Below are 13,386 nucleotides of genomic sequence, written 5' to 3' on the forward strand. Positions count from 1 at the left end.
TTTGCACCTTGGAAAGCGTGTAGTTTAGACAATTTTTGACAGAGCGTGATTAAATTTGCTAATTACAACAAAGTGCTTGCTGTAATTTCTAGAAATTTTGAGATTTCCGAGTTGGTCTAGCTTGAAGTATTGCTCTTTTGCTCCTTGATCAGTGACATTTACCATGGCAAATCAGGGAGGTGATGTATTCACATATGTATCCAAGAAGGATAGGTTGGATGGCAACAACTATTCTCTATGGTCTTTTATCATGAAGAATGTGTTGATTATAAAGAATCTTTGGGTTTATGTCAATGGTGAAGAAGTTAGGCCTAGGGTTGTGGCTCCTGCTACACCTCCCCACAAGGACATGGACAACGGCAAACTCAGCCCACTCAGCTTGTTATGCCTGCTCCAGCTCAACCAGTTCCCAGAGATCAACAGCACAAAAGGCATGGAACACATGGGATGCTCAAGCTTTGTCGCTAATTGCATTGGCAGTTCAACGATCCATCATCCCACACATTTGGTCTACAACTTATTCACAAGAAGCATGGCTGACCTTAGGACAGATGTTTGCTGGAAAGAATGAGATACGCATCTCTTTCTTGAAGAAAGAGCTTGAGACTATGAAGATGGATGAGGGTTATTCTATGCAAGGTCATCTAAATCAAATTTAGGACTTGCGCGAGTAGCTTATAAATGTAGATGAGTATTACTCAAAAGCGCAATTGATATCTACTATCTTGAATTCATTGCCACCCTTGTATTTGGCCTTTTATACGGCCTTGAACCTCACCATGAGGATTTTCTCATAGCCACTTACTTTCCTTCAATTGGTTAGTTTGCTCTTAGAGGAAGACCAGACAAGAAAGAACAGTGATGTGGAAGTTAGCCTCTAAGCAGGCTTCTATGGCAAAGCAGAAGGGCAAGGGCAACCAAGCTAAAAATGCTCTACAGAGCTCTGGGACATTAGGTGCAGCCAAGAAGGGCAAGTGCCACTATTGCAAGAAGCCAAGACACTACATCACAAAATGTAGAAAGCTCATACCTGAGGAGAAGGAAGAGAAGTCAAGGATGTCTGTTTCTGATACACCTTCTACTGCTACTAAGTTTGTGTCTTTTGTTGCAAACCAGGACCATTGTTTTTACTCAGGCAGTTATGACTCTTCTTGGGCTAATAAAGCATTTAGCTCTACTAAGGATACAAGCACATGGTTTTTTAACAGTGGTGTTTCGAGACATATCACATCCTGCAGAGATTTATTTTTGTCTATCATATTGCAACCCCTATTGGCAAATATGTACAATGTGCCAACAATGCATCGTACCCTATTAGAGACATTGAGGAGATTGTGTTGATAGTCACTATGGCTCTATTCTCCACTTACGTGATGCTTCATTTGTGCCAGGCATAAAGAAGAACTTATTGTCTATTTCTTCCTTGGCAAGGTGTGGTTTGCAAGTCACCTTTGATGATAGTAGATGTATGGTCAGAGATAAGGAACACGTGACTTTGGTTTTGATTAACACTTTATGTCATGGGTTATATGAGTTGAATGCTTTTTCAGTTGATCAGTCAGTCTATCTAGCGTCTATTCTTACTCTTGCTATTTCACACGCAAAGCTATGGCATGCTCACATGGGGCATGTAAACTATGGTAGCTTGATGCTTATGCAGCATACACAAATGCTTGATGGTTTACCTCTTTTGAAGAGACCTCCTGAGCATATATGCGAGGGATGCATTTTGGAAAAAATGTATTGTTTTTCATTTCCTTGTGATGTTTCTTTTAGAGCAACTGTCAAATTACAAATTGTGCACTCAGATGTATGTGGCCCTATGCAAACAAAGTCATTGGGTAGTTGTTACTATTTTGTCACTTTCATTTATGACTTTACTTGTTTTTGTTGAGTCTACTCTTTGGTGAAAAAGTCAGAAGTGTATGATGCATTTTTGGCTTTGGTAGCACTTGTTGAAGATCAATCTAGCTATATGGTTAAGACTCGAAAGAAATCCATCTGTACAAAGTGGGTCATATAAGGCCAAGCTTGTGGCTAAAGGCTATGCACAGAAAAAAGGCATTGACTATGAGGAGATATTTGTTCCCACATCCCGCATGACTACCACTAGGTCTATGGTTGCTTTGGCTGCCCGTTATGGATGGACTATACACCAACTTGATATAAAGACTGCATTTTTACATGGGGAACTTCAAGAAGAAGTATATGTACAGTAGCCCATTAGTTTTACAGTTGTGGGATCCAAACACTTAAAAAAGGCTTTATATGATTTGAAGCAAGCTCTTCCAGCTTGGTATGCAAAGATTGATGCCTTTTTACTCAACCAAGGGTTCATAAACAGCTCATCTGAGTCTACCCTTTACGTATGAAAAGAGGGGGAATCCTTGCTGGTCATATGTTTATATGTTGATGATCTTTTGCTTACAAGGACACATGCTGATCAGATTTCAGCATTCAAACAAAATTTGCAGCAAACTTTTGAGATGTCAGATTTGGGGCCTTTGCACTATTACTTGGGCATTCGGTTCATTTATGATGCTAGAGGCATTGGATTATCACAATCTAGATACATTAGTAGACTTCTTGAGAGATTTGGCTTATAAGATTGCAAGCCAGTTTGTACACCAATGGAGTCTGGACTAAAGTTGTCCTTGCATGATGACTATGATCTGTTTAATATCCATATGTATGCTCCAGCAAATGGATGTCTCATTTACTTATGCAACACAAGGCTAAACATTCAATTTGCAGTTTTAGCCCAAAGCTGATATATGCATCAGCCACACATGTCACATTAGCAAGTTGTCAAGTGTGTTTTCCGTTACTTGCAAGGTACTAGGACTCTTGAATTGCTTTATGCCAAGGACCCAGTGGTGTGGCAGACATCTTCACCAAAGCTCTTTCTTCTCATGACAAATTTGAAGCATTCCGCAATGGTTTAAATTTGATCTCCTTTGGTGGATGACCCTTGTATATTGATCACTCTTCACTCCATGGGGGTTTGTTGGGCTTGACTCATGCTTATGCTCACAGAGAGTGTTGGTGATCCTCAATAGGACATTGGGGCACTTTTTACTCTCCTTACAAGAGGTTTTTCCCCCAAATTTATTTCCTTTTATTTTATGTACCTAAGTTACGTATTTTACATCTTTCGAGTGTGAACTCACTCTTACAACCCTAAGGTTTAAGGGTTGTACTTTGTACTTGTATCTTACACTCTTGAGATTATTGCATTGGGTGTCATGCTATCACACTCACACACTCTTTACTGTCAACTGTACTTGCAAACTGAGCTTGAGCTTGAGCTTCAATCTCTATGCATTCTCTCACCTCTCACAACGATCTTCATTATTGAGATAGGCTCTTGCATTGTGGTTGGCTTGGATGCATTGCCTAGTCACCAGGTACAAGAGCCCACACCATCATGCTCAGAGGTCTCAAAGATCATTGGGAACCTCATTGGTAGCATATTTGTCATCTAGAAGGCACATCACCAGATGATTTTTAGTGGGGCGCCTCTCGGTATACACGACCTTCGTAGAGCTCTAGACATCCATTATCCACTCACTCCATGGCTATTGAGATTAGTTGGGTGAGTCTCAAGCCCATCAAGAGCTTCAACAATAGTTTATGCTCACTCAGGGTGGCAGACCTATTTCTCACAATGCCAATGGGTAGGTGGCGATACATTCCTCCTCCATCATTCTTTCTCCCATATGCCCCAAAACCACCTTGAGAGGCTTGTATATATGATTGTGTTGTGATTTTGAGATAGCTTCAACTAGACTATTGAGCACATCTACATCATTGTAAAATTTTCCTAAGTAATATAGGTGGCCACATTTTTTATCACAAAAAAGAAAAAGAAGAGCCAATGAGAAATGCAGAATGAAAAGTGGCTCCCCCTTGGGTGATATGGACACCCAACAAGAACTTTTTTGAGTTTTACCTTTTGGGGCTATAGAAGAGCCAATAAATTGATCGATGATCAAGGATTAATCTTGACCTGATTTTTCATAGCCTAACACCTACTTGTTGTGAATGTATATGGTGGGTTGCTTTGGGATAACTTTTACTTGGTCATTATCCTTTGTCTATTGATGGCGTGTAAATCTTATCTAATCATCCTTCTTTATTTTGCTTTAATTGTTCTCTACTCTTTGTTTATGCTTTACATTAGCTTGTTAGTAAGTGCATGATCTTGTGATAAGGTAAAGACACATGCAGAACACACTCTCTTTTCCAACCTCTCTTGATCCCATTGTACTTCCAAGCCAACAATCTTGTAAGAAAATTCCATATGCTCCCACTTGTGTCAAAGAGTCCATCAACTTCAAAAGGGATGAGACCCCTTGGGACACTGCCTATCATAGCAACCAAAATGCTTACTCTTGTATCATGCAGTAGGCCAGGAAGTAAATCTTGCCAAAAATTGGTTGGGCAGACATCCAAATCAATGTCCAAGTAAGGTGGGACCAACACCTCAAAGTCCCAAAGAACACATACACTATAAAAGCTCTGTCAAGTACAAGGAAAGCCTGTTCTGGAACATAAAGGACCCACCCGACAAGGCTGCCACTACCTGAATGTGAGGAAAGAAGTGAACCCCATCAGAGCCTCAAGAGATAAAACAGGGAAATAAGGGATCTGGATGCCCTGAAGAGATACAATCATAATGAGATTGTTGCAAGAGTCTACACAAAAGGTGATTATAGTCCAAACCAAGAAGAAGGCATGATCTCTATGTCAAGCAAGAAATCTTCAAGACAACCAGGAAAAGACAGCCAGAAATTCTTCCCTAGGTTTTGATGGGTGTGAGGACCAGCAAACCCATGTATGATAAGATCGTGGACATCTCACAACAGATGTAGCATATTTTACTTATTTGCTCAACGTCTCCTCTAATCTGAAGTTGCAGTTTTGCGTTGATATAAGATACTTCCAGTTTGCAAGGTGTCAATAAGACATCACAAAAAGAAGAGTCTTTGTTTAAAGGGAGTTCGCTTGTCCACACCCTGTGGAGATTTTTCGCAAAACATTTCAATGGCTTGCCCATGTGTCAATACTGATCACCACATTCCAGAGTGCTGTGAAAGTCGATGCAATGGAAATATACGTGTATTGGACATAATACTCCACTCAGCACTTCAATTTTTCCAAGTAAGTGAAGACAGAGATTGTAACACTGCTTAACAAGACACTAACTTTGCCCCAATCAGATCCATGATGCAATTGCAACCCCAATCTTCTACATGTCTGTCAAAAGATTAGGACATTGTCCTGACAATAAACTACACCTTGTATTTGCCTGATACCATTCTCTGCCAAATGGTGAGCTCTACAAGGTTTGACCTTGGCAAAGGGATGTTCAAATACCCAGTTCAAGTGTATGCTCTCCAACATCATAAAATTTCCTTAAGTATCCTGTCTTATTGTCCAAGATAACCAAGTCTTCCTGTCTTCTATGAGACATGCAGCACATGGGCGGCCACACACTAATCCATTGAACTTGCCAGGTACTATATCTGCATAATCTATCTTCCAATTACTAAATACAACAGTAATATGCCATCTCCCGAATACACATAAGCTAATATCACTGTCCAGAGCTTCCTCTCGTAAACTTAACTGCCAGGACAGTCAACTCTCTCGGCAATGCATGTTGATGTATGTTGAGTATATTCAAACCTCCATGCATTGTTGGCAAACAAATTTTATCTGCAACTATGAGACTCAAGGCCTTGTGTCAATGGTAGCCCAAGGAACATCCAAACAGACTGAAATGAGGACATAACTTTCTGTTTTTGTGCACATCAGGAATAGCCGATATAACTGCACACATACCATCAACATGGGTTTGCAATATCAGCTGCCTCACTGCAATAGCCGTTGGGTCACTTCCAAAACTGAATTTTTCTCTCAAATTCTGCATGATCTAATCCATTTGCTGCTTTCTAGATGTGTTCCTTGCAATGAAATGACCCACATAGGCAAACTAAATCATTCGCATCTATTATTTGGAAAAGCCATAAGATGTCATGCCTCTGCTATTTTTTCAATGGGAGCAATGAAGAATTTTTGAAAATCTAGATGCAATGCAGCTCTCATCCCAAATAACCTAAGAGCCTTCACGCCTCTGTCTGACAACTCCCTCATTGTTGTGCAGAAAAAAGTAGAAATTATCTGCATAAGCCTCAGACACATGACACTTCCCATCAGATAATTCCAGCCCACGGAATCTTTCCTTTCATGTTAGCTCATCTGTACATAACAAGACTGGATCGGTAACAATGGCACATAGTAATCCACTCAAAGGGCATGCACGTCTGATCTACACCTGTTCTTCGAAAGATTCACTGAGATGTGCCATTTTGATGTCCAGTAACATGGTTTCTGACATTTGGCTCCCAAAAGCCTGGTCTTGACACATATCCCTTTTAGGTCTGCATTGTATAATAGTTATCGTAACTAATAGTGCCAGGCCTGTCGTAGCAAACAAAAGCTTCTGTTGCTTAGATACACATAAGTTACCTGTAAATGGCTAGCAATGTTGTGTCGCGTCAAACCCTCCACATTCATCACCTCCAAGATTCTAGATGGAATGGCCTGGTCTACTCCAAGATACTCAACAGCTTGCACAAAACGGCGATGCAACTCTGCAGTCCAATCCACCTGCAAGCAACAGGAAACACAACTGGCTTAGTCTTAAATAATTTACAGGTTCTATCTTAAAGGTTGAGAGAGGTAGATATGGCAGTGCGAGGTACCTTGGTCTTTTTCTTCCCATTTGAACCTTTGGTTTCTTTGCTGCACTGCTCTGAGCTGTCCGTCTTCCTCTTATAATCATCTCTTGCTGTCTTTTCACTTTCATCCTGTTCAGAATATCGGGGAGAAACTGGAGATTCTGCATTCATATGCCCTCCTTTTTCTTCCAGATCCTCACTCTGCAGTGAAGTATTACCTCTGCTTTCTTGAGCATTGTGTTGGCTAGAAACAGGAGAATCTAGCTCTTTGGGCACAGTGGTAGGGTTAACCTTGCAAGGTTTTGGTTTTGCAAGTTGTTGACTGATGCTATCAGCCTTGAATTCTGTAACATCAGATTTTGAATCTTGACTCAACTCAGACTCTGAACTCCTGTCAACGGATGAAGACTGCGAACCTATGCAGTAGAGAAGCTGCTTGTTGATGTCTTCTTTTTCTTGCTTTCCATGATCAAAGAAATCACAATCTGTATCCACTTCTTGTTTCACAGCAATGAGCTCAGGCCTTGGTGCAAGAACATTATTGGATTCTACTTTGACTTCCAATAGCTTTTCTGAAATAAGGGACTTCTCAACTACATCAATTTCTTCACAGGTTTCTTTATGGATACTAGCTTGCATAGAGTCAAGTGATTGGGAAGACTCTTCAGGGACTGCTTCAGTCAAGGCCATTCTCTGATGGTCCAACTGAGGGGTTGATGGTGCAGCAAATTTCTCATTTGGGGCAGAAAGTACAAAGCATTGAGCACTTGGCACTTCAGCAACTAAAGTGGCAGTTTTACCAGACACTTTCTCCTCCTCATTCACTTCAGATGTCTGCTGACACAACTCTGCAGATCTGTTCCCTGCTTCAAGAAAACCTGGTAGTAATGTGTCTCTTGAGTCCAATGCCTACAAAAAATAATATCCAGCTTGAGGAGGTCAGCTGTCAATACACAGCCAATCTCATCTACAGAGACCCTATTAACTACCTCAAATCACTTGAATAGTGACAACTACACTCGTGCTGACAAAATAACCAGACCCGTATGAGAAAGCATAAGTAGATTTCTCCTAGAAGTTGAAACCCTGAAAAGAAACCGCTAGCTCAGAACCTTTCGAACAACATGCTGCCAAATATTTTTGAGCTTGTCCTGCGATAATGGCTTGAGCAAGAATTCCACAGCCCCAAGCTGGTTAAGGAAGACAAAAGAAAATGTGAATAAACCAACAATCAGGCACTGCACACAAATGACTCAGAAAACACATATATATGCTATACTCACAGAAATTGATTTCACCATCGTGGGCATATTTTCTGTTGCCGACATCACTGCAATAAAATAAGAATCAAGAACCAAGGATTTTGGTTGTGATTAGACCTGCGTATCACACATCATCCACAAAACTTGGACCTAGGAATTTATGTACAATGGAATGAGAATGGAAGTCGTAAAGAAAGACTTATTTTCACATCCTTATGGTTCCCCATAGACTTACTAATAATGGGAATATCCTTTGCAAATTCAAGTATCTTGCAACCATCAACAGTGCCAGTGTCTGTGGTAGCCTGATACAGAAGTACAGCAAATTTGAGACTTTAGAGGACTGCTGCAACAAACAGAATGCGAGATGAAGATTTCCAAAAACAGAAAAAAGCAGAAGCCTTCTTGCCTCTACCAATGCAACATGAAATATTTGTGAAGGATTCGCAAGCGCTGCACATGCCTCATCTTGATTCAAAAAGCTTGTTACTGCACATCAATTTTCACATTTAATATGTGGATGAAAGACATGAAGTACAAAACAAGAGTAATTATGGCCCTTTCAATTTCAGAGATAATGACTCTGAATACTACATAACAGAGACCATACCAGGACCAATATGCCAGTTTTCAACACTATCTCCATTTCAAAGGTTCTCCGTTTTATAGAATTTGTAGTATACTTGATTTCGAGCACTTATATCAAGCATGCATGGGTTCAGCCCCTCCAAAACACAGGGAACATGAGAGCATTACTACCAAATTCACATCACAGTGATGTCAATATGAACATATCATCTCCAAACCGGTAGCTAAGTGTTTAGGACTTGAGCTTATAGCCAAGAGGTTGGGAGTTCAATAGCACCATGGGCAGGCATATGGCTCTTGCCCTTTCAATAAGGATTCCCTTTGCAGTCACTGCCCTTCCTGACCAGGTTGTATTTGTTGCAGGCTGTTCTCAGCGTCAAGTACTTCCTTGATTGAGCAGTGCTCAGGGATCGAGGGTGCAGTGTGTCCCGAATGGCTGTGAAAGGCTGGTATGCTTCAGCCACTTGCATCAGCTCAAGAAATATCATGCACTTATAAGTATATACACTTTAGATCACGTAGCAATGATAATGCTGACAGCTCAGCTCAACAGCATATATGCTGCATTTAGCTCTATCAATACGCTAGTCAAGTATCACAATCTTCTGTAAGAAATAACATAGCATGCCCATAGTTTCATGTACATCTCTACTCTCCATTGGCTGTGAAAATTGTTTTCTGCGAGCAGTGAACAGCAGACGGGTAGCCGAGGTATTGAATGGCAAGTGGTTAGACAAGGCCTCAAGAGTGGAGGAGAATCTGCATTAAATGTCTAAAGTTCATCATGACGGGACAGCCTGAGCTTACGTAGATCTAGACACGAGATTGCTCAGAATATTTTGGCAGAGCTTAGAAGATGAAAATGGACAGAAGTACTGCCTCTGAGACTGGATGCACTGTAGTAGTGTCAGGCGAAGGCAAATCTTTGAATTAAGTCTGTCTTTAAATTTAAACATGAAATGCACAAGTTTTGTGAGAAACTCTATGTCATTCACCATGTATTGTCAACTTCATGAGCTCCTGCAAGGAGGCACAACATACATAGCCTGCTGCGAAGTGGGAAATGGTGATCACAGGCACAGATTAGAACGTGGTAGCTCCCTTGCAGAAACTCGTGATGTTTTGGGAGTTCTGGGGGATTGAGAAATGGTGATTCAGATGTGGGAACATGTCTAACTTCATCGTATGCAAGCGTTCACAGAGTTCTCTATAAACACTTCATACTACTAGAGACATGTCTAAACCTCATTATATGCAAGTGTTCACAGGGTTCTCTGTAAATACTGGACACTACTAGAGACCTGGAACCTAAATGAGGTTATGATTCTTACAGTAGCAGTAACAGGATTACAATTTCAATGCATAAAAGGGACTCTGATTGATGGGCAACAGAGGAAACTCCACAGTAGTTTTCTGATACATCATGGATTTGAGAAGTATGATTAAGTGAATTGAAATCTAATTTTCTGAATTGAGATATAAATTTCTGTATGTTTTATTACTTGATCCCACCGGAAACCAAAAAAGAAAAGGCAAAAGATAAGTTGGTACTTTCTACTTAATTATATCTATTTCACTGTATTCTATACCTTCTCCGGTAAAGATTAATAGTTTGCTAAAGCGTGGCTGCACAATAATTCTCTGAAGAGCTCATCATCAGTCCATGAAAAGGTGTTAAGCAATAATTCTGCTTTAATAATCAAAAGTGATCAGTAAATTATTTTCCTAGCAAGTAGCCTGTAATGCCCTGCATGTGAGTATAGATCATCAGTTGTCCCCACTTTATAGAACGGGAAAGTATAAAACGAAGCTCTCACCGATGAAGGAGTAGCTCTCCAGCTGGGCAGTGGTGTGATGGATGAAATCCTCATCGCCATCCAGGACGAGGACGCTCAAGCCATTGGGGAAATCTTTCCAGTTGCGGAAAGTTTCTACGAATGGCGACATGGTGAGGGGGGACAGGACCTCACTCTGTCTCTCTCAAGGCTTCATTGGAGAGAGAGAGAGAGAGAGAGAGAGAAGGGGGGGGAGGAAGAAGAGACTAATTATTTAAACTAGCTGCTGAATTGAAGTCCGTCGAGACACAGAGACAGAGAGAGAGAGAGAGAGAGAGAGAGCAATTCAGCAGTGCAGTGTGTTATAGTCTAGAGAGAGAGAGAGCGAGAAGGTCTTATTCCTGGGCGGATGACTCATGACTGTGTGCGTGCGTGAGTGAGAGAGGATCTAGCCTCTTACTCATAGGCTCATGAATGTCAATTGAGAGAGAGAGAGAGAGAGAGAGAGAGATTATAGCCTCTTATTCATAGGTTCATGGGTGTCAAGTGAGAGAGAGAGAGAGAGAGAGCAGGCTCTTGTTCCAAGGCTAGCATACTTACAAAACTCCTTTTCGAAGTATCCCCCTCCTCCCTCCGTTTCTCTAACCGGCCTCTTCTCTCGGCTGAGGAGCTCTCCCCCTTTCGGTCGTGTCCTTCCGGCCTTCCCACGAGACGAGAGCATAGCCCCCTAGGCTCTAGCCTTGCCTTGCGTTGCCTAGTCCATGGTCAACTTTAGAATGATGAATTGATAGTGTACCTAGCTCTTTCACATGGCCTCGTGACCCATCGTTTCACACAACCCCCACTCCCCAATCAATGCTGATGTTCATCGTACTTCGCATCTACCAGCATACACGTGTCCTCATATTCCTTAGGTTTAGAATAAAAATACACAAATGTTTGGGGTGTAGCTAGTCTCAAAGAATTCTTATTCCCTAAGCACCTCCTACACTAGATACATATAGTAAGGTGATGTGCATATGGACACTCGAGAACTGCTCGTCGCCTTTTCTAGCGATGCCAAACTCAAGTAGCTACTCAATTGTGTTATCAAGGACACATCTGAATCGTGTTAGCTTGGCAAATGTCGATCGAAATTTCAAGTGTTGAACTATTACCATGATAGGCATTCCTCGCGGTGGTAAGCTTCTCGCTTTCTATCATTGTGTGGTGTCACCTCAAGTGTGGTTTTACATGAGTATTGACTTACACATTCATAACTAAGGCATGCATCACAATAATGAACATGAGGACCCATAAGCAAGACATATTTATTAGGGTGTATAAAGTTATTTGAGGCTCTCCTTAAAGCATCATTGGCAAATTAATAACAAGAAGTGCAATGGACATGTCACTTGGAGATTCACATGGAAGTGCTTGTGATAGATGGGGCTCCACATGTGACATTCCCTAACTCTTTAGTGTTTAAAGCAATCCAGTACCAGTTTTGTCTACCTCTCACCATACCCTCATGTAATCATTCAAGTAAACTTTTTCTTTCAAAAGTGACCCAATACCATTTTTGTCTACCTCCCACCATATCCTCATGGAATCATTCAAGTGAACTTTTATTGTATTTGCAATCTCAAAAAGTTGCAAATCTCCAAAAAAACTTATGTCCTTCACACAATCCACGCACACGGAATCACCCATGGTATTTCATGTTTGCATTCCTTCCTTTCACAACACCTTCTTTCCCCAAAATCAACATCTACTTTCACTTATCTTTGACCAAACACCTTTGGATATGCATTGTTTATACATAACTGTAGAGACTCATACAAGAAAAAGAACCTTTTAGAGACAACTTATCACATGGTCAAAATCCAACTACTAGTAACAAACATGACACTCTTTAAGAGTGGTTTGATTTTCAATACAGATGTCACAAACACACCAACCTTGTCCTTGTTACCAAACTTTGAGCTCTCTAAACCACATAAGAAAGATTTATTTGAGTCACAAAACCACGCTCCTGTCTCCCTTGTTTTTACTTTCACAAGGCTATAGTTAAATATTATGAGTAATGGCAACAATGATTGTATGGATAAAATGTTGAAATGAACATTCTCTCCTACACAATGAAGCACTTGTATTGCAAAATCTATTATTATCTTATCTATTTGAAGTTTTCTTTACCTCAAACTTAGAAAAACCAAAACTAAATGTACATAAGAGTGTGTAAAACTTAAAACTTTAATCGAAAATTGTGCACGAGTATCCTCATAAAGGAGCAAAAAGGAATCCTTGTTAAGGAGCAGTAATATGCCTAGGAACCTATAAAGGTTTGTGGATCCATTAGACATAAAATATCACATAAGAAACTATTCATGTTGCTGACAATGCCCACATTTCAAAAAAAAAGTTGGTGTCATCGCTAATCCTTCTTTGTACAACATCAGTAAAGTTCAAGATTCTTGAATTTATCAGAAAAGATGATATGTCACTTATTCTTAATTTAAAAGGTTTGTCAAACGAATATACATAGCACTTGTAAAATACTATAGTAAACTTTGTTCAGAAACCTAACCATGTTTGACATGTCTGGTCAAAGAGGTTTAAATTGTTTCCAACCTGCCAGAACATTCGAATGCTCAACATGCTAGTCATATATTATTCTTGAAGCATAGCACTTTTAAAGAGGTATTGTGGGATACACTATAACTGTCATGGTAGAATATTTTTATCCTAATTTGTCTTTACACTTAAGAGTGCATGTTGGGTTTCCTCAATGTACATGCTTTGTAAAGTTGGACAAAAATAACTTTTTGTTGAACATCTATCATATTATATGAATATATTAATTTACTTTACAACCACATATGCCTTCTTTAAAAATAGTCAAATCTAATCACATTAAACTTTCTTTTTTATTTCAACATTGGAATTAGTAGTTGTTAGTTTTTCTATAGAAGGCTTGAAATTAGAACTATGCCTCATGAGATGTATCCAAGGTTTGTGCTCATGCATCCATAT

At 40.2% G+C, this 13,386-nt stretch overlaps 1 protein-coding gene across 8 annotated transcripts in view; it reads right to left on the reverse strand.

Moving 5' to 3' along the window:
* The window catches only part of LOC148024636 (two-component response regulator-like APRR2), a 61,920-nt gene extending 50,803 nt beyond the window's left edge, over positions 1-11,117 (reverse strand). Inside the window, exons 1-7 of one of the 8 annotated variants that reach the window (XM_087694260.1) lie at positions 10,972-11,117; positions 8,424-8,497; positions 8,244-8,313; positions 8,030-8,076; positions 7,859-7,936; positions 6,771-7,655; positions 6,535-6,675 (exon numbers count right to left, since the gene is read on the reverse strand). In XM_087694260.1, the coding sequence (XP_087550386.1) occupies positions 6,535-6,675; positions 6,771-7,655; positions 7,859-7,936; positions 8,030-8,076; positions 8,244-8,313; positions 8,424-8,497; positions 10,972-11,092 (1,416 nt within the window). In that variant the 5' untranslated portion in view covers positions 11,093-11,117. Of the gene's footprint in view, positions 1-6,534; positions 6,676-6,770; positions 7,656-7,858; positions 7,937-8,029; positions 8,077-8,243; positions 8,314-8,417; positions 8,498-8,618; positions 9,544-9,591; positions 10,156-10,413; positions 10,941-10,971 lie in introns of those variants that run through there. The other 7 variants (XM_087694259.1, XM_087694258.1, XM_087694257.1 and 4 more) reach the window with 7 other exon arrangements.
* Between the last annotated feature and the right edge of the window lie 2,269 nt (positions 11,118-13,386).

Source organism: Lygodium microphyllum, chromosome 15, assembly GCF_053477565.2.
Source record: "Lygodium microphyllum isolate KBCC chromosome 15, Lygodium_microphyllum_v1.1.10, whole genome shotgun sequence".
NCBI lineage: Eukaryota > Viridiplantae > Streptophyta > Polypodiopsida > Schizaeales > Lygodiaceae > Lygodium > Lygodium microphyllum.